Source organism: Enhydra lutris, unplaced genomic scaffold (genome assembly GCF_002288905.1).
Source record: "Enhydra lutris kenyoni isolate GAN:26980312 unplaced genomic scaffold, ASM228890v2 scaffoldscaffold48, whole genome shotgun sequence".
NCBI lineage: Eukaryota > Metazoa > Chordata > Mammalia > Carnivora > Mustelidae > Enhydra > Enhydra lutris.
Window position 1 is genome coordinate 7,520,968 of NW_019154132.1, and position 24,045 is coordinate 7,545,012.

Consider the following 24,045-nt stretch of genomic DNA (forward strand, 5'->3'; position numbering starts at 1 on the left):
CAACCTACTGAACCACCCAGGCGCCCCTAAAAACTGCTTTTTAAGTGAATGAAGGTTAAACATCTGCAAAAGGGAGTTTTATTGACTCATGGGGGATTAAAGAAACACTAAAAGCTAAAATTTCTATCTAGCCAAGAGCTTTCGATTTAATGGGTGATACTTTAGCTTTATACAATGTTTCTGCTTTCAAGAATGTTCATATATTATAAAATTAGCAGGGCAAGATTATTATTTCCATTCTGCATGTGAAGAAATTGATCTCCTGCCCAAGTAAATTGTAGCACTAAGATCAGAACTCTGGTTTTCTGATCTCCAGCCTTCAATGAGGTGACCTCATTTAGACAACTCATGTGTATATGTCTGGATTCCATCTATCATGTCAATCTTTTATTTCATCTTTTTATCTTCCTTTATCATCCTTGGAGAAAATAAACGGAAGCCATTGTCTTCCCAAACCTAGTATGTTTGGTTAGCTGAAAGCAATCGCCTTCCTGGAAATGCCCTAAAGGAGCTCAGGAAGCTGTAGGATAGGCTACCAAGTAACGGTAGCCAGAGGTGTGTAATTGGTGGGTTGTATTTTTCACCTCTTTCCCTGTTTTGTAAAGAGATGGAACAGCCCTGTGAGTCTGGGGGCATTTGGGTCCAATGTGAGTTAGGTGGAGCTTTTGTCATGAATGGGCTGTGGTTTACAGATTTGTCTTGTTTTTTAAGGAGAATTTTCCTGTGCAATTGCATGATCTTCTCATTGCACAGCATAAGAATAAAGAAATCCCTGAGGTTTTTAAATTGAAGATTTACTATATTTTTCAGGGCGGTGATAATGCCTCATTCATCTTCGTATTTTCCAAAATCTAACACTGGCCCTCCATACAGTAGGTTATAATTATTTGCTGAACCAATGAGATGCAGAGAGGTAACAAAACACCCCAAATTAAATTACATGCCTTATGCACTGACACCCCAAATGGCTTTTCTTCCCTCCAACCAATGGATATTATGGGCCATTTGTGCTGATAAAGACTTTGAGCTATAGATTCAATGTTCAGAAGAAACACCGTTCTTGTCTGTACATCAGAGCTAGTGTGATCATTTGAATTTGAAATTTATCATATTCTCATTTATTAATAAGGAGTCTAAACTGAGACAGTGATGGGAATTATTGAGTGTGCTAACAGTGGTAAACTTTGACCTCATGGTATTTAATCTGGTCAACTCTGTGGTTGATTGAGAAGAACAAGAACAGCACGTTTTGTTGGAGATTTGTGCCTAAAGAGTGAGGTGTGATTGGGGGTGCTATAATATGGGAACTTTTAGAAAACTTCCTACTCCCTTTAGGACATGTAAATGTAGTTCCATTTTCGTTCTTTTCAGTTCACAAACATTTTGGGATATATTGTATAGGAAGGTAAGTTAATGGGCATTGCTTGGGAAGAGGACAAATATTTATTATAAAGATCTTTAAATGGTGTTTATTAAAGAGTAATCTAACAGTTCTCCAGATGATAAAAGCAGTTTTTTTGCGTATTGCCTGACTGGGTCTGCATCTTAGCCCTGTTCCCAGAGACTACAGTGTGTTTCACACCTAACTGGGAGGGGCCCTGGAGGAAGTTGCTGGAATGTTCTGGCTCAGACTTACTCATCTGTACCAAGTGGATGATCTCTGTCCAGGATTCTCTGCTGTTCTCAGACTGAAGTCCCAGGAAGGCCACTGACTTGTGGGAAAAGCTGATTTTCGAAAGGGATGGATCCTGGGAGAAGGTGCTCAGGGGCGTGAGACAAACGTTCCCAAGGTTCTTTTAAAAAATTTAAAAAAACAAAACAAAACTGGATCTGAAGGTGGAAGTCTTTGCAACTTATTCAAAATGATCACCAACAGGCAAAGTAAAATAAATGACAATGTATATTTTCCTTTTACTTACTGCAAAATGGTTAGTGTGTTCTTTTTAATCTTCACACCAAAGAAATTAACTGTTCATGGGGAAGACTTCCCCAGGAAGTGGTGGCTCGTTTTACACGTCGGAAATCGGACTTCTGAGACAACTTTTCTGAAATCCCGGAATAAAAGAAGATTCCAAAAAAAGTTCCCTAAAATGAAACCTCACCATCTAAGCGTGCTCTTCTCAATTATGTTTCTGTTCAAAGCTTGGCTGGCACCGTTTCCAGGAATTAGCAAAAGTATGTGTTTAATAAGTAACCCTCCAATCGAATGGCCCTTATTTTTTCGTCTTATTTCTGCCCCGGGGACCGAGGAAATCCTGAAAAGCAGGGGCCGCTCTTGACCCGCCGCCGCCGCCGAAGCGCTGAGCAAAAGGCCTCCGGCGCCGCACGCCTTCCCCTCGGTCGCCGCGCCAGGGGCGCTCGGGTCTCGGGGACCCCGCCCCGCCCCTGCCGGCGTTTCCCCGGCCTCGGAAGCGCAGGGCGGAGCCGCGGGCCGGCGGGCGCAGGTGGGGAGGGGCGGCCCGAGCGCGTCGGTGACACCCGCGGTGGGGCGGGGAGGCGCAGCGGCCGCACCCCGCCCTGGGAAGAAACCCGCCAGGTGTGGCCTGGGCGCCGGGTGCCAGCGGGGAGGAGACTCGCGCCCCCACCGACCAACACCAACACCCAGCCGCGAGCCCGCTCCTCTGCGCCCTCGCCGCCCTCCGAGCCACAGCTCTTGTGCCGCTCCTGCTCCCCGCCCGTCGTCGTCCCCGCGCCCGACCTCCGTCCGCCGCACCGCGCTCGCAGCGGCCAGGACGGCCCTGGTGGCCAGGAGCGTCCCCGCGATCTACTGCGCACCCGCCCCGGTTCCCAGTTTGGGGGCCTTTCCTTCGAACCCCGCCCCGCCACCCCACATTCTCCGAGCCCGCCCGCCCTCGCTTATGCCTCGGCGCTGAGCTGCTCTCTGAGTGCCCGCCGACATGAGCTGCAACGGAGGCTCTCACCCGCGGATCAACACGCTGGGCCGCATGACCCGCGCGGAGTCCGGTCCCGACCTGCGCTACGAGGTGACCTGCGGCGGCGGCGGCGGTGGGGGCGGCGGCGGCGGCGGGGGCACCAGCAGGATGTACTACTCCCGGCGCTGCACGGTCACCGACCAGAACTCGGACGGCTACTGGTGGGTACTGGCCGGCGGGCAGACACCGGGCGCCCGGGCCCGCGGGGTCTCCGTGCTCTCCTCTCCGAACCCCAGCACCCTGGGACAGGGAGGGACGAGCCCTCCTCTGGTTGACGAAGAAAAGCCAGGTCCTGGAGGAGGAAAGTGGTTTTGCTCGAGCTCGTGAAAGCACTTCCTGCTGGCGCTGGGGCAGCAGCCCGGTGTCCTCCCGCCCCGTGCGCTGCTCACACCCGGGTGGGTGGGTGTGCGAGCCCGGAGAGGAGCGGTCCTTCCCTGCAAACCGGTTCTCCGTCCCAACCTTCTCGCTTCCCGCGAGCCGGGGCAGGAGGGTGGCCGGCGAGGGGTGCAGGAGGACGCGGAGGGCGTGCGCGCCACAGGGGTCTCTGCCTCCAGGATTCCTCCCCTCCACCCCCTGCGCCGCCGGGCCCAGTTGGCATCCCCTTTGTCCCGGCCGGCAGGTGGGAGCTCGGGCGGGGCTGCGACAACAAAACCCAACCTAACCAACTATTACCAAAAGTAGAACAGTAAACGAGCGGGGATTCCGGTCTGACCTGTAGGCAGGGCTCGGATTCGGGGCTCCTCCGCCTCTGGTGGCTTATCCTAAATTCTTGGTCACCCCGAGACCACCCCTCTAGGGCGCCTGGCGGCTCCGCCACCCAGGGCTTTTGTAAGGAGGCTGCGCGTCCGGAGGCTCTGGGTCGGGTCTCAAGAAGGCCCCGCCTCGGTCTCCCCTGCTACCCAAACTGAGCTTTCGGGACGGAGCAGTCGCCAGACCCCAGGTCCCGGCTCTGCCAGGACACGCCTGCCCCCTTGCCCCGCTGCGCCGCAGCCCCCGTACCTGTGGCCCTAAGCCTGCGCCCTTGGTTTCCTCCTTTTAAAAAAGCCCAGGAGGAAGGACCTCGGTGTATTATTGGTAGCCGAGTGCGGGCGCAGGGTCTAGGGGTGGCAGCGGGGACATGTGGAGGGGTGGGCGCTGCTTCCCATCCGCCCCAGCCCGCGATGCTGGGGGTCTCTTCCGATCCAGGTACCCGGCGGGGCCCCCGGGATGTGGGGAGGGTCTGTTTCTCAGAATCATTGCGGAAACCGATCGCGGGGGTCGTTTGGGAGGATGGGGTAAGATAATGAGGCTGCTTTTACTGGGTCCGCAGAGCTGGATGCCAGATGCCCACGGGAGCCGTGAGAATTTTGCGGTCGGCGCCCTCCCCACCCCCCTGCAAGCCCTTCCCAGCAGGGCTTTTGGGAAACTGGCCTGCGTTCCAGAAAATTATTTACCTTGCCTGTGGCCTTAGGCTGGGGAGGAGCCGCCTGAATGCACTCCAGGAGTTTTTGTTTTACCAGCAGATTTGAACGCAGGGACAGCTCGAGTTGCAACCTGTTTTCTGACCTGTTTTCTGCTTCGGTTTATTTATGTCTTTATTTTCCCCGAGCATCTGGGCAATTGATTTCCTCTTTTTGAGTTAGCAAAGAATTGTCTCAATCTTGGAGCTCTTGTTTTCTGAACATAATGCACCCCGGGGATTTCCAGGAGACACGTACCGAGTACTAGGAAAAATGGGGAGAAAGTTTTGCCAGTTATTACTTTGGTTTTTAAGTTTGTTTTAAAACTTAGCCAACCGATTAAATCTGACACTTTATTTTTCCCTCCCAGTCTTCCTGTATTTGGGAAGGACGTTCTTTTAACCCACACATTTATAGTCAAGTCGGAATTTTGCAAGGATTTTTGGGCAGCAATTTTTCTTCTCTGGCATTTTATGAACCAGGTATTTCATTTTGATTTTGTATTTTTTTAAAAAAATATGATTGTGTTCATACAGAGTCCGTGTTTTTTTTTTTTTTTTTTTAATTGACAATAAACCTTACTGGTTATTGGACTATTTCGCTCCCTCGGCCTCCTGTAGAGGTAAATTTGTGAAGAATTATGTATCGGCTAACGAACTGCGGAAAGATGCATGGTTTGTAAGGATCCTTCACGGAGACACTAAGTTTTGAGAAGGATCAATGTTTTCCCATAGTATTATACCTTGTGTTCTGTTTTTCCAGCCTAAAAGCTGTTAATGAGTATGTCAAGTTTTACCTCTCTGGGAAGGGAAGACAGACTGAAGTTTTGAATTACGTAATTTGGGGGGGAAGGGCGTTTCTTCTGCGCTTTGATGTTGATACCCCCCCCCCCCCCCCGCCCCGGGCAGCGGGGCGTCTTGCTTGGGGGCTGGAGTCAGCGTGGGGCCCTTCTTTCTTGATCCAGTAATGGGGATTCTCCCAGCATGCCTGGCCAGCCCATGGTGCGGCTGACCCCTCTGGAATGAGAATTAGCGCGCGCGAGCGCGCGCGCACACACACACACACACACACACACACACACACACACACACACTCTCTCTCTCTCTCTCTCTCTCTCTCTCTCTCTCTCTCTCCCAGCAACTGCTGACCTGTGGATCTTAAGAATAAGGAGAACTGACTGAAGAGAGGCAGAACTTGCCCCGACACTTTTTTTCTGGTGTTTTTAATGGTTTTGCTCAGAGGGACTTCCTGTCCCTGAGCATGTACTTTGTAGAAGTAGGATTTCATCTCTGACCGACTGTCACCAAATGAAGGAGGATTAAGAATTCACTAAGTGCTTTTCTGCCCCCAAAGTCTTTCTAAATAAAGGTTTTTGTTTCTTTTTAAGGCACAAAAACTGGCATGGAAGCTATTGGTTGAATTTAAGCTTGTCTATTTAAATTGCCACTTTATTGTCTGAGTGATTATTTTTTTAAATAATCGCGATTTTAAAGAATTGGCGTTTGTATCTAACCTTTCCCTAAGTAAACTAATTTGAGTGTGTAAAGAACCTAAATCTTCTTTTTCTTTCTAAGATGACTTTAAAACATCTTCCTGTGTCTGTGCTTTATATTAAGAACACTTGTCAGTTCTTAAGACAGTATTTTATCTCATTTGTGGTTCTCCCTCCTTCCCTGCCCACCCGTCTTTTGTGTTTTCTTTATTGTAGGCTGAATGGAATCAAAACTACTTTCATTTCTTTTTCTTTACTCAGTGTTTGAAAGTTCGGTAAATGTTATGTGCTTGATGATGTAAGAGGTATATTTTTGAAAATTTAAACTGTGGATTTTGGTTGTATAGGATGTTATACTAATATGCCTTTCAGTTTAGGCAGATCTACCCCAGCCTTGTTCCTGTGGTTAAAAGAAATGACAAATCTGTAGTGAAATTTGGCGGCCAAGCGACAAAGTCCCACAGTTGTATATTTCCCTGATCAAAGTGTGGATATTATTGGAGGATTAAAAGCCAAATAGGGTGATTAAGCTTCAGAAATATGTGGTCATAAAGTTAATGCTTACTTTTCTCCAGATCTCCTGATTTCAAAGCCAAAATACGTGTGAACCTTACTTGATACAAAGTTTGTTTTAAACTATCTTTTAGGGGCACCTGGGTGGCTCAGTGGGTTAAAGCCTCTGCCTTCGGCTCAGGTCATGATCCCAGGGTTCTCTGCCCAGCAGGGAGCCTGCTTCCACCTCTCTCTCTCTCTCTCTCTGCCTGCCTCTCTGCCTGTCAAATAAATAAATAAATAAATAAAATAAAAAATAAACTATCTTTTAAAAAGAAGCCTCTCCCTTAGCGAGAGATACACAGGTCCATTTGCATTGAATTTTAAGGCTGGGGAGAGTGCAAAGGTGTGCAGAAGCCTCATTCTTCCACTTTGGAGACCAGTAGAGTAAGACTTGCCCTAAATCCCCAAGTCCACTCATGGCGAAGTTGGCTAGGGAACTCAAGGCTACTCCCCTCTGCCCTCCTGTCAGCCTGTGCCTTTAGACCATGTATCTTTTGTAGTAGACTGGACAGTCCTGTACTTAAACAATGGAAGTATCTCAGTTCCATTCATTCATTCATTCATTAAATATGGAACATGTGGTGAGTGTTAGGTGTCAAGCAGAGTCAAGGGTGAAAATACAAAGACTTTTTTTTTTTTTCCATGACAAAGACTTCTTGAAAGAAATAGAGTTCCTTAAAGGGAAATAAGCACCATAATACAAAAGGATGATGGACAGGAGAGTATCAGTGATTCCAAGGCTTCCTAAAGATAACATCTGTAGTGGAGGCACTAGCGAGATTTTATAAAGAAAGTGATGCTGAATTAGACTTGGGAGTGTTTCAGCAGGTCAGGATGGATGGGCAAAGAACATTCCAGGGGGAGAGAGGAGCACGAGAAAAATCTGGGAGGCGAAAGACCAGGAGCACATTCAAGGCCTGCAGAACAGTCTCCTTTCTGAGTGGGAAGCTGTAAGACATCAAGGAGGAAGGGCAGGTTGGGACCAGCCCTTGGGACACCTTGACTCCATGGTGGGGAATGTGCATTGGCAGAGGGGAGCCATTGCAGGTTTTCACGGAAGCCGAGGGGTAGTGCCCTGCACTGAAGGAGCAGGGAGCTCGGACTGTCCTAGTGAGCTGTAGGATGGTTTCTGTGCAGCTGGGTCTGGAGGAAGGTGGCTTAAGAAAACCATCAGGCAGTGAAGGAGAGAGGTGATGAAAGTCTGATTGAGGGTGGTGGCCTGACCGTGGGATAGGAAAGTGGTTGCGGCCGGGTGGAGTGGCGGCTGCCACTGAGAGCTGGATGCGAGAAGCCAGGGAGAGTCTGAGAAAACAGGCTTGGAGTCCAGTGACTCACAGCAGGGATCTTCTAAATGTTTTTCTGGGAAGCGATTGCAAAGTAAGATTCAGTTTAGCTTAATCGAGAGCGGATAACACTGACATGGTTATTAACTTTGAGTAAGTTCCATCTTTTATAAAAGTCTCAGATCAGTGGTTAATAATAGTTACCATCACCCGGGAGACAACTGTGATGTGCCAGGTATCTTCTGTCCATTATCGGAAGGTTCCCCTTGTACAGATAGTAAACTGAGGTTAAAGTAGTGACTTTGTGACGTGGCCCGGGTCACACAGCTAGTGAGTGGTTGAGCTGCGTTTGAATCCAGGATACCTCAGTGGGTCAAGAAACTATCAAAAACCTTGGCTATTAGAATTCATCTTTTGTACTTGAAAACTCTTCTAGCTAAAATGCTTTTAATCTGTTGTGTTCATGTGAAATATTTATTTCATAACCATTGTACTCTTTTGTTATTACTCTGGTAGGGTTTCCATCTGCTTAGGAAGAAACACAGTGTGATGCTGCCTTCAGCCAACTCCTGTTGGTCAGCCCTACAGAACAGCTTTCAACAGCAGTTAACTCTGTCCTCTAAATATGGGCGTAATTTCATCATAGTTCAGGTGACTGAAATGTCTTGGGAAAGAGAAAAAACCTGCTGATGGCCCTGATGGTTCAGAGCTGACTACCTAGGGTGGAGCAAAGGCGGGCTTGGGTGTGACTTGGGGAGTCCAGCTCAACCCTCAGCCAACCAGTCTTTCCAGATGAGGAGGTTCTAGAAGGCGTGCTTCAGTCTGGAGGCCATGCTGCTTACGGCCCGGCCCCACCCTTCCTTTTTCTCTTTCTCTGTCCTGCACTCGATGGGAAACAGTAGGTGTGGTTCTGATATTGAAGTCACCACCCCACAGACCCCAAGTCTCAGTGAGCCTCTCCTTTGGGGCAGCATCCTGGAAAAATGTTAGCACAGCCCAACCATTTACATCTTCTCGCCCGCACCGGGGACTGGACGGGTCCAGGACCTGGGAGGACCTCATGAAGGTGAAATCCACATTTCATGAAATTGATGATGCTTTAGCAAACAGATTTTAAGTTCTTGCTTGGAATCACATTGACAATTTTTTATTTATTTGTTTTTTAAAGTTTATTTATTTAGTAATCTCTATACCCAACGTGGCGCTCGAACTCACAACCCCACGATCAAGAGTTTCATGTTCTTCCAGTTGAGCCAGCCAGGTGCCCCTGGAATGAAATTTTTTTGACATGCAAACATAACATCCCTTGTTTCATCTGGTACCTGAAAAAAGTTGAAAAGGAGCTGACTTCGTGAGGAATAACCAGATAGCCTGTAAATAATTTTTTTTCCCCCTCAGAATGAATGGGAGGTTTCTCATAGGGGAATAATAAAATAGAAAAATTTTTTTTTTAAAGATTTTATTTATGTATTTGACAGACAGAGATCACAAGCAGGCAGAGAGGCAGGCAGAGAGAGAGGAGGAAGCAGGCTCCCTGCTGAGCAGAGAGCCCGACACGGGGGCTCGATCCCAGGACCCCGAGATCATGACCTGAGCCGAAGGCAGAGGCTTAACCCACTGAGCCACCCAGGCGCCCCTCAAAATAGAAATTCTTATGGCATTAAGTTTGTAAGGACCAAATATCCATGTGTCATCCCCACTTAATGAAGGAAAAGAGGGCATCTTTTTCTGAATTTTCTTATCCCTTTAGTAAGTTTTGTGCTGTTAAAATGTGTCACTCTCTTTGAATCATCTCAAACTTTTAATTTCAGGTCTTATAATAATTTTGGGAACCTGTGAAATGCCTCATATTTAATACCTAATCCATTTCTTCTTTTTCATGTTTTTGTTTGGTTTGGTGTTTGTGTTGTTTTGTTTTTCTTTTTTGCTTCTCACCTTATCCCAGTTGGTGCAAAATATCCTTGGGCAAACCTCAGAATTATGCACAGAGACAAAAACACAAAATGCAAGATAAAACTGAAATCTCAGAATACTATCCTAGCGGCAGCTGCAGTGAGGACTGGGTTTGTGCGGGACGTTGCCAACCTTCCTGGCTCCCCTTAAGAATCCCGTCAAGGGGCGCCTGGGTGGCTCAGTGGGTTAAAGCCTCTGCCTTCGGCTCAGGTCATGATCTCAGGGTCCTGGGATCGAGCCCCGCATCGGGCTCTCTGCTCAGCACGGAGCCTGCTTCCCTTCCTCTCTCTCTCTGCCTGCCTCTCTGCCTACTTGTGATCTCTCTCTGTCAAATAAATAAATAAAATCTTAAAAAAAAAAAAAAAAAAGAATCCCGTCAAACCCAGGAGGCGGGTGTGTTCCTGTGTGTTACAGAGGTGGAAACTCCAGGCACGGCGAGTTAAGTCATTTGCTCCCAGTCACAGGCTGTACAAGCAGATGGCTGAGCAGGGAATGGACTCTTGGTCTACCGACCTCAGAGTATTCATGAAATTAATGGTATGTCTTCTGTTCGCCCCACAATGCTCCAATCCACTGAAAGCAGTGTGAGAATAATAAAACGGAAAGGAAGTGGAGCTTTGATTACAGACGGCTTCCAAAGCTCCTGGGTGAGGACAAAATGAAGGTTTGGAGAAGACCCCATCTCTAAAATTTATAGGAAAAAACCCTTTTCGCACATTGTTGGGGTGGGAATGGGGGGTAGGGGACAGGGCAGGTGCGCTACCTGACTTGGATTTGGAAATCAGGGTAAGGAGATGGTGGTCATATCCTTGGATCAGTCTTTTATTTACCTTTGTTTTTCTTCTTCGTTACTAAACCAAACAGACATGCATTAACTACTTCTGTCTGCAAAACGAGGTTGTTAGGTGCATGGAGGAGTCAAGGGTTACTAAGATATGGGACTTTGCTCTCCAGGACTGGGGTAGACAGGTGTGTAATAACCAGTGCAGAATAAGGGCGGAGGTGGGAACACAAGAGCTCCAGGCAGGCGGCATTTGGTCTGTGACTTCCAAAGGATGGACACATGACATTCCGCTGCGTAGCACGTTTGATGTGTCTTGGAGGTATGATACCGTCCTTCCGTGAAAAAGTAAAAAGATCACTTTTTCCTCTTTCAAGATCCTTGAAAGAAACTCAAAATAGTACATGTTAAAATGCTTTGAAAATTATAAAGAGCTAAGCAAATAGGCTTTAAGATCAATATTAATGCATCACACAATTCTAATTTCCAACCAGTATTTATGGAGCTTTTCTAAGGCCACTATTCTTCGAACCTGAATATATAGAGACATAAAATGCCATTTCTGGTACTTGTTCAGGACCCTAGGTTGATGGAATGAACGAAAGAAAGGCAAGAGATACAGATGGTGGCAGAGAGAGAGGGAGGAAGGGAGATAGAGGAAGGAAGAAGGAAGGAGTCCAATAGGAGAGAAAGTGTATCCACAAAAGGAAATGCAGAATTCATTGGTGTGGGCCACGTGTGTAATGAACAGCGTAGATATTATAAAATGACTTTAAAAAACAAAAAGTAAATATTTTAAAAAAATTACCTTGTAATGCTGCATGCCTCTGTTCAAAATATTTGTCTTGTGTTTTTTTTCCTATAATATTCTTGGCAGTGTTAAACTAATGTCTTAAAACAGCTAATTCTGAAGTCTTTTTTTTTTTAACGAAAAGAATGTTATTTGTCAGTAGTAAAATAAAAGATAACTGTCTAATATTGTTCACATATTTGTGTGCTTTGACCCTAAAATTTGGATTAAAATCCAGAACGCATTTTCCGTTTAGCCATTGTTGAAGGGATCTTTATGTAAACTGTTTGAACAACTACTTGTTTAAACAAGTTTCAGAATGAATTTTTTTTTAAGTGTTTGTGTAGGCAGGTTCTTTGTCGTATGAATCGTTTGCCTTTGTAAGTTTGAAGATAAAAACCAGAATTTCAGAAAAGTTGAGGACAAATGTTATTTTTTCAAGGACAGCTATTAATTTTAGAAGTCAGTATTTTTTGACTGATCTGACCCAAGTGAGTTTTCTTTTCTTGTGGGTCTTTTTTTTTTTTTTCACATGACATCTTTCATCTTCCATGTCACCGAGTCACTAAAATGGGATTTAAAACGTGAACTTTGAGCTTGTTAGTTCAGTTCCCACCGTGGTTTAAAATCTCTGCACCCCAACACCTATATGTACCCGTAGTGAAAAGTTCTTTGAGGCCAGGGATTTTTAAAATCTTTCCATGCTTGTTAAATAAGTACATTTATTTAAAAATTATTTCTTCACCTATGATAGAATTGTGCATTTTCCCAATCCCTGGATGAATTTAAGAGGAAACTTCCCTGCCATGAGACAGGACAGACTTTTTTAATATTCTCGGTAGGAGGGAGTTCATTTGGTAGTTTCATGAAACAGTTACAGAAGAGTGAACTAAAGAAATCTTAGGTATCATCTTGCCTAACGGATGAGAAAACCCAGGTCTAGACATTTCTGATATTAAAAGAAAAAAAAAGTTCCAGAATTGTTATGTGATCAGTACAAAATATGATTTGACTCAAAAAGTTGTGAATGGCGCACAACTGTAAAAAAACCACACCGTGTTCCCCGAAGCCAGCCCTCCCGGCTCTCCTGCTGAAGAATCCTGCACCGCACAAGGTCAGGGCCAGACCGATTCCATGAGTCACAATCCTTTCGCCCGCCCTTCCTCCTTGATTTCAGTAGATCCATTTCTATGGGGATCTTCCCTTGGGCCAGAGACCCTCAAACGGAATAGGAAAGTGGATTCTCTTCTCCCCAGTCACCAAACCTCAGTGGGCCCGAGTCTCCCTCCCTTTGTCTCATGTTGACAGACTGACCTATGGGAAAAAGCGTGCACCCAGTTCCCTTTCTCACCTAGCTCTGTTTCCAAAGGTTGTTCTGGGCCACACCTCGGACTGAAGTGAGAGTCTTAACAGATTAAAGAGGGGATGTGTAGATCTTGCTTTAAGAGCCAGGCAAAGTCTTGAGAAGTAGTGTGTCAGATGGAACTTGGTTAATTAGGTCATATTTTTCCTATAGACAAACAGCAAGGCCAAAGATTCTCCATTACATTGTCTGACACTTAGCTTTTCCGTTTTTGTTGACCCTTAAAAAGATTCGATTTTCGTGCATTTCTCTTGTTGTATAGTTGTCAGTGTATTCACTTAATTGCCAAGCGACACATATGGGGTTTTAGTGGAAATCTAGGGCATGTGTGGTGAACATAGGCAGGTCCTTTAGCAAAACGTGAAGACTTTTTTTTTGAGAATTATCAGCAGCATGAAATAACCTGAGTTTTTTGTTTTTTTGGTTTTATTTTTTTTGTTGTTGTTGTTTTGTTTTAATTTAAATTCAGATGTATGCAGGGGAGAGGAAGCAGTGAAAATGGCTTCTTAATTAATAGAGATGTCCACTGCTGTCCAGACAAATGTCCTCTAAAAGTAGGAGGGAACCAAAAAAATGTAGAAAGTCCATCAGTATTTTAAGCCAACATATAACTTCCTCACCTCCCTTTTTGCTGGATACAGTTCATTTCTGTGTCATGTAACTAATAATTGGTTTTGAAGAAGCTGGTGAGTTTTATATTTTGACAAGTGAACTTAGAATTGAGTGTCATAAACTCACCCTTTAAAAGACTTGTATGTACACTGTGGTCCATTCATTCACAGCTGAGTTGGCCTCCCTGCCTTTCTCTCTCTCTCTCTCTCTCTCTCTCTCTCTCTCTTTTTTAATGCATTTTTATTTTGGAATGATTTCACATTTACAGAAAAGTTGTAAAGCTACTGGAGAATTTCCCTGGACCCTTCACCCAGTTTGCAATACTTTTTACAACAGCACAAGTTATTAAGTCTTTTAAGGGACTCTGACTTTCCATTGCCTGAAGAGATAGCCCTTTCATTTGTATGACGGGGACTGGCTTTGTGGGAATCACTCTGTGAACAGGATTGCTGAAAATGCTTCCAAACAAAGGTACTCTCATCCCCGTTCAAGAAAGAAAACAAAGATAATTACACAGGACCTTCCTGATTCCTTTTCCATCCTAGGGTTCTAAATGAGCTTTCTGTATTTCCCATTTTTTTTTCCCCTTTGTCTCTTGAATTTCTTTCCTGTGATTCTAAGGCGATTGGAATTTTGCACAAGTTTTGACAACTGATGGAGTCCTGTTTACATCTCAGCGATGTAATGTGCCAGATTTCCTGTATCATTCAGCATGGAAGGAAGAGAAGGCCGCATTCATGGGGGGTGAGGGGTGGGGCGTGCTGGTTTTGATGGGTGGGCGGTCCGGGCTGCGCTGTGCCTGGGCCCGCCTGGACGAGCAGTGTCATCATCCGGGAGTGGTTCCCAGGGAGGGCTTGGGTCCTCACCCACATACATCAGCTAGTGCTGGCTTGTAGGAGCCTTGCTTGCAGGGAGGGATGGCAAAGAAGTGGCAGGGAAAGTCAGTGCTTCCCCAGTGTGAAAAGATGCAGAATCAGGTGCCGTGGAAGAAATTTCTTGCGATTTTACCCCATCCGTGCATAATAGTATAGCCTGGGTGTTACAACACCCCCCTTTTATTAAACAGTGAAAATCTTTCTTTACAGCACACACAGACACACACCACCCCCCCACCTTCAGGTACACACACCTGTAGGAGAAAGTGAATGCATCAAACAGGCATCGAACAGTTTTTTCTGCAGGTGTAGGCCGGCTTTGGCCAAGGGGCCTGGGTGCCTCCGGGGCCCTGTGAGGGACTCAGGCTTCTTGCAACGCATTTGGGAGACCTTTTCCTGAACATTAAACCATAATTCAACATGCTTTAAATCTCTCTTAAACTAAGCTATAGGAGGCTGTGCCATGGTTTAGAGTATCGTGGCAAATGACCAAGCAAGACTATTTTTATCATACCTTTTCTTTTGACTTCTATCTGGAACACATTACATTCCTGGCATCTCTTTCTTTAAAATATGGTACATCTACATCACCACCTTTCTTTTAAGATTTCTGCCATGCATCTACCAGAAAAGTGTTTTGGGGACACACCTGGGTGGCTTTCTCCATTAAGCACCTGCCTTTGGCTCAGATCATGATCTTGGGGTCCTGGGATTGAATCCCAAGTCAGGCTTCCTGCTCAGCAGGGAGTCTGCTTCTCCCTCTCCTTCTGTCCCCTCTACCCAGCTCATTCTCTCTCTCAGTCTGTCTCAAACAAAATCTTTAAAAAAGAGTGTTTCATTTGAGAGGTACATTTGGGTGATTGTCCTTGTAGAGAAGAATATTCCATAGGGCCATCTTGAAAGGAAAAGTGGCTTGTTTTTGTATTAGAGTTGTTTACATTTCCCTTCACTTTCCTGACACCGTATTTCTTTATCATTATTCTCATTGTGATTGCAGAAAATACTTCTTTAGAATAAGCTCGTCTTGTGCCTCTAGCTGATTTCCTCAGGCAGACTGGCCAGTGAAACTTTCATGCTCTGGGTCTGATCCGTTGAGGTCTTCCCTTGGCGGGCTTGTGCAGATAATCCTCATTGTGGATTATTGGGGGATGAAGCGGGAAAGGTGATAGATAAGCTGCTAGAAATGTGTTTTTACAACTCAAGGGACTATTTCTGGGTTGGATCTTAGACCTGGAAAAAAAAAACTTTAGTAATTATTAGGCTAATTAGTAAAATTGAAAAATGTTCTATAGGTTAGCCAATCATATTCAGTTTTAAATGTCCTGATTTTGATAATTCTACTGTGGTTATGTAATAGAAAGTCTTTATTCTTAGGAAACATATGCTGAAATATTTTGGCGTAAACGCTTATGATGATCTTCAAGTGGTTCAGACAAGCGTGGGTATTGATGGGTAAATACACCTACAGAGAGGGAAGAGGGGGATACAGGAAACATGTTAGCATTTCTGGCTGAAGGGTCTATAGGAGTGTTTTTGTTGCATTTTTGCAACTTTTCTGAAAGTTTGAAATTGTTTTGAAACCGGAAAAAAAAAATTCATGCCTGCTTTTTTGTGTTTGCTTCATCAGTCAAACCGGGACGATGTCCAGGCACCAGAACCAGAACACCATCCAGGAGCTTCTCCAGAACTGCTCGGACTGCCTGATGCGGGCAGAGCTGATCGTGCAGCCGGTGAGCTTGCTTGTCCCGCTCCGTTGGCCACATCTCGCTTTGCTCCCCATTAGCGTCGCCTTATCCTCCTGACCTGTGCTTCCTCACTCACAACCCTCCTTTGCATACTTAGGGTTTAGAAATTATCTTTTTCTTTTTTTTTTTTTTTTAAAGATTTTATTTATTTATTTGACAGAGAGATCACAAGCAGGCAGAGAGGCAGGCAGAGAGAGGAGGAAGCAGGCTCCCTGCTGAGCAGAGAGCCCGATGCGGGGCTCGATCCCAGGACTCTGAGATCATGACCTGAGCCGAAGGCAGCGGCTTAACCCACTGAGCCACCCAGGCACCCCGAAATTATCTTTTTCTAAACGGACTAGAGAGGGGTGTGTATCTTCTTAACCTAGTGGTGATGTTAGTTTAACGATGGAAACCAGGGCTTGCCCAGGGTTTCCCCCAGCAAATGTTTACACAGATGCCCACCCTTTTGGCTTTGTGACAGCTCCTCATTTATTATTATTTGTGTGATTATTGTAGTGCTTTCTCTTCCTAGAAATGCAGCCTGACTGGTGTATATCATGGGTTTGTGTTGTACACCATCAATTTAAGAAGTTAGTTTTTTTCTTTAGGAAAAATTACCACATTGTGAGAACAATTCTGTTTGAGAAACAAAGGAAGGAAGGAAGGAAGGAAGGAAGGAAGGAAAAAAAGAGAAAAAGGAAGGAAGAAAGAAAGAAAGGGAAAAAAAGAAAATGCAATTCAAAGTCGAGGAAAATGGTAGCATTTAACGAAAACCTCCCAGTATTTCTGAATATTAGCTTAGGTTCTCATTGAAACAGGCTTAGAAATCCTGGACACTGTGATGTTGTATGTGTCAAGCTTTTATTTTGAAACACTGTAGCTAGCATTCGAATTTGCTAAAACTAGACTAGAGAATGGTGGGGCCATAGACCCCTTCTCCCGCCTTCCCCTGATTTATTGCACGTCCCCACGAAGGGACTGAGTTCTAGCCTCCCCGATGCGGACCGGGGATCTGGCCCATCACAAAGTACCCCTGTTAAATAAATATAAAGAGGGATTTTAACCAAGTGAATTTGCAAGGTTCTGTTTGGAGAATATCTTAATGTTCTAATTTCTCAATTTTGGAGATTTGGGGTGGATTCTGGTCTATTTCACCCAGTTAAAAAAATAACTTCACTTTAGTCCCTGTAAAAGGATATTTGGGACTCGGCAAATGAGCTTGGTTCTAGTTCGGGTCGTTTCAAGTCTCTGACTTGCAACGCACTCCTTCTCACAGAGCCGTGATTCCTTTACCTAGAGCAAAACAGGAAACTCCTGCGACTCAGACTGAACACATGCACGCCCTAGACCTGGACACAAGGTGTAGTGGCTATAGAAACGCTTTCCATGTGGTTTCGAAAATTTACATGGCGTCACGTTCTCAGTGTATTTTTACTTATGTGCACGGAAGTGTAATAACGTCAGGGAAATGTAGTGTGTTTGCTACCATTTCTGTTAAGAGAAAGAAGGTTCATTTGGCTGAAGCCCGATTAAAGCAGCAAATGTAAAATTCTAGGGAAAGCTCCTATATGGCCATGTGACAGCAAGCTTTTGCATGGGAAAAGAGGGCGGTTTCCTTTTCTAAAACAATTTTTAATTTGAAAATAATGATAGCCTCACAAGAAGTTGTAAAAATAGTACAGAGCACTCTTGTGTGCCCATCACCCCTCCCCCAAAGGTGACATCTCACATAAGGGTCATGCGTCAGCAGGAGATTGATTGGTCCAAGACAATGAATTAGATAGCTTCCTTTTTTTTTTTTTTAAGATTTTATTTATTTATTTGACAGAGATTACAAGTAGGCAGAGAAGCAGGCAGAGAGAGAGGGGGGGAGGCAGGCTCCCTGCCGAGCAGTGGGATGCTGGGCTTGATCCCAGGACCCTGCATCATGACCTGAGCTGAAGGCAGAGGTTCAACCCCCTGAGCCCCCCAGGCGCCCGGATAGCTTCCTTTTTAAGAATGGAAAAACTTTGTTCTCATAAGACGGAGGAAAATCGCAGTTCATATGTAAAAGACCTTATCTAGCATAATAGTACTATGTTTACCCCAGTGAAATTCCCATTGGCCGAATGTTGTTTGTAAATAGGAAAGATAGCATTTAACACATTGAAGAAAGGGAAAACTCACTGTTCTATAAATACACTTTTAAAAGACTAGTAAAAATTTAAAATACGGTCCACAAATTTTGCTTCATGAATCCTCCTCTATTTACCCACCTCTCTCAAATTAATAAGGTAATTTGCAGGCAGGAATTCTTTGCAGTCATGTGCAAAATGGAAACTCACACTCTTTGTTAAGTTCACAGCAGAAGCTTTTGCTGCCATTGACACAAGTGAAGCTTCTCTTTCCAGCATTTTCCGCACTAGTGTGAACACCCGTGAAGCTCTCTCCACATGTTTCCTTCATGTGAATTCTTTCCTCTAGGAGCTGAAATACGGAGATGGAATACAGCTGGCTCGGAGCAGAGAACTGGACGAGTGTTTTGCCCAGGCCAATGATCAGATGGAAATTACCGATAGCTTGATCAGAGAGATGCGACAGATGGGCCAGCCGTGTGATGCTTATCAGAAAAGGTATTGCCTTTACCCCAGAGCCCAAATGCAGGCATCATAAGCCCACTTTCGCTTGATCCCGTGGCCCAGGTCCTCCCTTGAAGGGAGCACAGCTATTCTAGGGGGAGGGCTCCCTTCGCTTGGTGTTCTGTAGCTACTGTGTACAAATGGACTGTACTCACTGCCTCCATCTTATGTGGCTGCCATGAAAAGAATCAGACAGACCCGCCCAAAGGAGCCGGCTTGTGTTGAAGGGTTGAGTTTGTTACGCAATGTTCGCTGGACTTCCATTTGGGGAGCAGCAACGGCCTTTGGCATAGCATTTGACTTTCAAGGGTCCAATACCAAGTTAAGCTCAGTTTCATGTGTACAAAAATGAGACCTGTAGAGTTGGAAAAGCAGTTTAAAGCAGAAGCGGGTTGTCTTGATTTTGTTGTCATGGTACGTGGGGCCCAGGATACGAGGCAAATTCCCAGGGTGAAATTTAGGGGGAAAGCAGAGGGTGCTACCAGGTTAGGCAAAGCCAGCTACACTTTCTGTGATGTTTCAGGCTCGGAGCATCACAATAGTGAGGTTTCTATATGTGATTGCAATTCAAGTCAGGTGGTAAAGAATTCTCCAAATCCAACATTTGTGACCTCCATCCTGGCAACGAAGGAGACTCAGAAAGGGGGACATTTGCCTAGAACATGGGCTCATAGGCAGTTTTCCTGCAACAGTGTGATTGTTTTCCTTTCTTTTCAGACTGCTGCAGCTTCAGGAGCAAATGCGAGCCCTTTATAAAGCCATCAGCGCCCCTCGAGTCCGAAGGGCCAGCTCCAAGGGTGGTGGAGGGTACACCTGTCAGAGTGGCTCTGGCTGGGATGAATTCACCAAGCGCCTCACCAGCGAATGTCTGGGGTGGATGAGGCAGCAGAGGGTAAGCACCTTCCTGATGAGGCTGGTTCTCGAATGTTCCAAGCCTGAGTGTGTCAGAGGTATAGAACATGGCAGGCTCAGCCCCTGCGGTCTGGCCACAGAGTGGTCTGGGATTTCAGCCAGCAGCGGAAACCTGGTATTTTCCGTCGTTTCCTCATATATAATTTATTTGTAATTCTTTATTTTTTAGAGAGAGAAAGTGGTGCGCACTCATGAGCAAGTCGGGGAGGGATACAGGGATAGAGGAAAAGAGAGACAGATTGAGAATCCTAAGCAGGCTCCATGTTCAGTGTGGAGCCCAATGTGGGGCTCGATCTCACAACCCTGAGATCACGACCCGAGCCAAAATCAAGAGTCGGATACCTAACCGACTGAGCCACCCAGGTGCCCTGCCTGGTGTACAATTTAAATCGAAGGCTTCTATTTTGAAATAAATAAAACTTCCGACAGTTTTTTATTCCCCCCTCTCTTGTGGCTTGGGGAAGGAGCCTCATGGTTTTCTGGTCAAAACTTCTCTCACAGGTAACACTTAAGTATAATTTAATTAGTAGATTTTAAATGTCTAGCTCTTACCATTCACAACCTGAAAATGTGTTGGCCTTTATGCGCCAAAAAACCTCATTGTTCTATCTGAATGGTACGTGACCTCATCTGTGTTAGTGATAGGTACTTAAAAAAACGTGTTGTGGAGGTGCATTTAAAATGGTAAATCCAAGAGCTGGAAACGGTAAAACCGGATATTCTGGTTTGGGCTCATCGGTTGCTTCCCTCATATTTTTGAGGTGTCGGTTGTTCTCGGACAACCCTTACGGCACGGGTGTGGGAGGCGAGCGAAATAATGGCGACTGGAGTCTATGCTGAGCCTTTCCCCGCCATGGCAGTTTCTACAAAGTGTTTCCCCTGCTAATTATTGTTTTGTTGTTTTATGTGGTCATTATGCCCTTTAATGAACAGGTGGCATTAGAAATACGCCATAATCTCGTCGCTGGGAATTGTATCATGCAAACCACCTGCCGATGAACAACCATCCTTCTCCGGAGAGGGGGGATGTGTTAGGTTGATTGATCGGACTGACATCGTTTGTGGTGCCATGCGGTCATGGTCGTAAGAAGCATTGGTCTTACTGTTTGTCGTTGGCCCAGTTGAGCAGCGGTTCTAAAGTTTCTCAGCCACTCGAGATTTTGGGGGATGTGTTCTTTCCTAAGTGGGTTTATGAGTCTACATGTTCATTCATTCAGTTAGTTAAGCTTTCCCCCTCCGTATTATAAAGACGGTGCGGCACTATCACAGAAGGTAGGGCTTCTAGAAGAGAAAAGTCAGTTGTAATCCCAGAAACCAGACTAGAGTCCTAGTTTTCAGATTCCCTTTTGACCTTTGAACACACATTTCTAGAACTCTCTATATGTACTGGCACCATACCAGAAAGTGAGTGTTCAGAAATTCTGAAAGTGGATATTATTGACAAAAACATGGATACCCACACGCCACATTTCTGTCCAGAGCATGCAGGGTTAATTGCTATTTGAGCTGTGATAAAATCCCGAGCAGATAGGGCTGGGGGAGGGGTGGTGCTCCAGTCCTTGGGGAAGGAAGGGAGCCCTGAAAAGAAGGCTTGGCAGAGCTGATGGGGCTTAAACTACATCATATGTAAGTGATGTTAGGTGAGACCACCTTTGAACCAAATTACTTAGGAAACATCCAATCCCTTAATTTCTTCTTAGTCAGTATGACAGTTACATGAAAGGACAGCTCATAATTGGTCATTTTCTGCATGCATGTTGGGTGTAGGTTCGTGACACTCCCTTGTTGCGAAGGCTCGACATTTTTTAAGTTTTGGGAAATGGTATCCTCTCGTGGACTCAGTTTTGTGTCAGGTAGGGGAGTGTTTTTTTAATAGGTGCAATTCATGAGCGAAGCTCTTCAGATCAGCTGGCCTACAGGGCTTCAAGGGAACTAAAAGTTGTTGGATCACTTCCTGCCCGTTTGCTCTGGGTTTCTCTGGGGCCCTTTCCCTCTTATCCTTCTTCCCCCAAGCATAGCCCACATTCTTTCTCACTCCCCCCGAGGGACTGAGCTGCAGGCCAGGCCAGCTGATAAGGGAGCAGTGTCCCTCGCCATGATCAGTAGGCAGTCACACATCTCCTGTGCCAGGCTTTTGTTTTGTTTCCCTGATTTGTGCTTCTGCTGATGGACGGGTCAGATACTGCACCCCTGGCTGGTAATGAGGGGCGGGCACAGGAGCCTGGTCATCTCATTAACTTCCCAAGTGCACTCACCTGTTTCTGCTTTAAAGCCCCAGTGGGCTGAGGAAGAGAAAGGTCAAAGTCCTAGGTAACTTTCGGGAGTCTGGCTGAAATGGCTCCCCTCTCTGAAGGCTTGCCAAGTGTATTAGGACATGGATGTGGCTTAGAACAATGTGTGTTATGTTCTTGCCGCAATACCAGACTGGAATGTTTGCCCTTGGCATGTCTAAGAGATGACACAGGTGATTTGGAAATTTACATGAGCTCATGCGAAAGACAGATGAGCTGATAGGCTTGTGGAACAGAATGCTTGATTCTTATTATGGGGTGTTCTTAAATTCAAAGTAGGGGAGACTCAAATTGGAAAGGGAGTCAGATTTAATTTTTAAAGAGCTCACATACACCCACCATCTTAATATTGCCAGCGTTAATTGAAATGAGCTTTTAGTATGCTCTCTAGCAACTTCTCTTTGAAATGGGCTATAGAGAGTTCGGCATCCTGAAAGATAATGGTAAACACTGAATTTAAAGAGTTGACAATTACAGGGATCAAAACAATTTAAAGGAATAAACAATGCAAAATACGTTTAGGTAGGCTGTTTAGCTTGGGACATGACTAAGCTTAATGAACTATCTCACGGTTGAAAATGACTGTGTATAGAAACTTCTGTCGGTAATTTCTAATGTGTCATACGTAGATATGCACATCTATTACACACACATACACACACACCCCCCACTTGTACACAGGTAGATTTTTTGCTTTCCCCCCTCAGAGGACATGATCTAGCTTTCAGGAATCTCGTTCCCCCATCATCTCTCCTCAGCCATGTTGAGCTAGGGTTCAACAAGTTGGGGGAAGTATTGGGCCAGCCCCGTTCTCTGTTTGAGAGTTCCAAGCCTTTACACAATTTTTTTTGGTTTCGAAAATACTGAATATATACATCTTCAGTTTTATTGGAATGGAAGTTATGTATGTCCCTTAGTTCTCGGACCCCTGACGCGGGGGGTAGGGTGAGTCAGACGCAAAGCATCGGGCATGAAGGCACGCTCTCTTTCCCCCGGCAGGCGGAGATGGACATGGTGGCCTGGGGCGTGGACCTGGCCTCCGTGGAGCAGCACATCGACAGCCACAGGAGCATCCACAACGCCATTGGGGACTACCGCTGGCAGCTGGACAAGATCAAAGCCGACCTGGTACTTGGAGATGTTTCAGTTGTCGAGTCTTGGAAAAGCATACCGAAGCATTGTGTTGTTCCTCAATCCTGGGCATTTTTGGCTGAGACATTAGCCTAAGATTTCTCCCCCAACGGACTGGAAATTTCTAAAAATCCCATTTCATAAATGGGGATGTGGACTCGGGTAGACCTAGTAGAGATTGTGTTAACTCTTAAGGAAGACGAAAGCAAAAGGCAAAGGGCGTACCCACGTGGTTTTTTGCATAGTTTGTAGATGAGTGTTTTTGAGGTGGGGGGGGATGGTGGGGTTTTTTGTTTGTTGTTTTCAGCAAGCAGAGCATCTGTTCAAATAGAGCACAGCAATTGTAGAGTTTTGTGGGCTTGGCAAATCCTTTCCTACATATCTCTTTCTGACACTCTTCCTTGAAGCTGGGTCAAGAATTGCATCATGAAATAATCACCTGGTTTTTATTTTTTTTATTATTTTTTTCAAAGAATTTATTTATTTGTCCCAGAGAGAGAGAGAGGGCGCACAAGCAGGCAGAGTGGGAGGCAGAGGCAGAGAGAGAAGTAGGCTCCCTGCCAAGCAAGGACTCGATCTAGGACCCTGGGATCATGACCTTAGCTGAAGGCAGTGGTTAACCAACTGAGCCACCCAGGCGCACCCCCCCCCCTTTTTTTTTTAAGTTTTTATAATCACCTGGTTTTTAGTGCCCGGTTCCCACCCAGATCTCCATGCTTTTAAATCCCTCTTTTTTTTTTTTTTTTTACTTTGACCAGAGATACTCATCCTCACTTGTACTGCCTTTTTTTTTCTCCCCTTACTTTTGTCCCTCTAAGTCTCTGACCAAATTTCTCCCTCTTTTCTCTAAGATCTGGGGAGTTCTAAATTATATTGTCAAACTTAACATTTTTAAACAAGTGAGTCCTCAAGTGACAGTGATCGGCCCTTTACTTTGTGGGGATGGTACCACCGGGCCAGCGCGGGGAGAGGGTTGCCTTCAAGTCCAACCTGGAAAAGGTCCCTGTGGATAAAAGTTTCTATAGAACAAACACTTCTTTCTACCAAGTGATCTGAAGTCATTATCTGACAAAAGGGAGGTTCAGAAGGGCTGCGGTTGGTATACACACCCACAAGGGGAATTAAATAATTACTCACTGTTTGTCTTCTTCTAGCGGGAGAAATCTGCCATCTACCAGTTGGAGGAGGAGTATGAAAACCTGCTGGTAAGCTGACTGACTTCCAAAGTCTCTGTGTTCAGTCTGGTTCCGTTCCATTAAAATGGAGCCCGCCTGGGCGAGAGGAACCTGA

The 24,045-nt window shown here is 45.4% G+C and overlaps 1 protein-coding gene across 3 annotated transcripts in view; it reads left to right on the top strand.

Annotated features, from left to right (window-relative positions):
* The first annotated feature begins 2,875 nt into the window (after positions 1-2,875).
* LOC111156714 (desmoplakin) overlaps positions 2,876-24,045 on the top strand; it is a 45,655-nt gene continuing 24,485 nt past the window's right edge. For 2 of the 3 annotated variants that reach the window (XM_022517758.1, XM_022517759.1), the window contains exons 1-6: positions 2,879-3,094; positions 15,704-15,806; positions 18,267-18,415; positions 19,139-19,313; positions 22,624-22,752; positions 23,910-23,960. In XM_022517758.1, coding sequence (XP_022373466.1) covers positions 2,898-3,094; positions 15,704-15,806; positions 18,267-18,415; positions 19,139-19,313; positions 22,624-22,752; positions 23,910-23,960 — 804 coding nt within the window. In that variant the 5' untranslated portion in view covers positions 2,879-2,897. Of the gene's footprint in view, positions 3,095-15,703; positions 15,807-18,266; positions 18,416-19,138; positions 19,314-22,623; positions 22,753-23,909; positions 23,961-24,045 lie in introns of all 3 variants that reach the window. The other variant, XM_022517760.1, reaches the window with a different exon arrangement.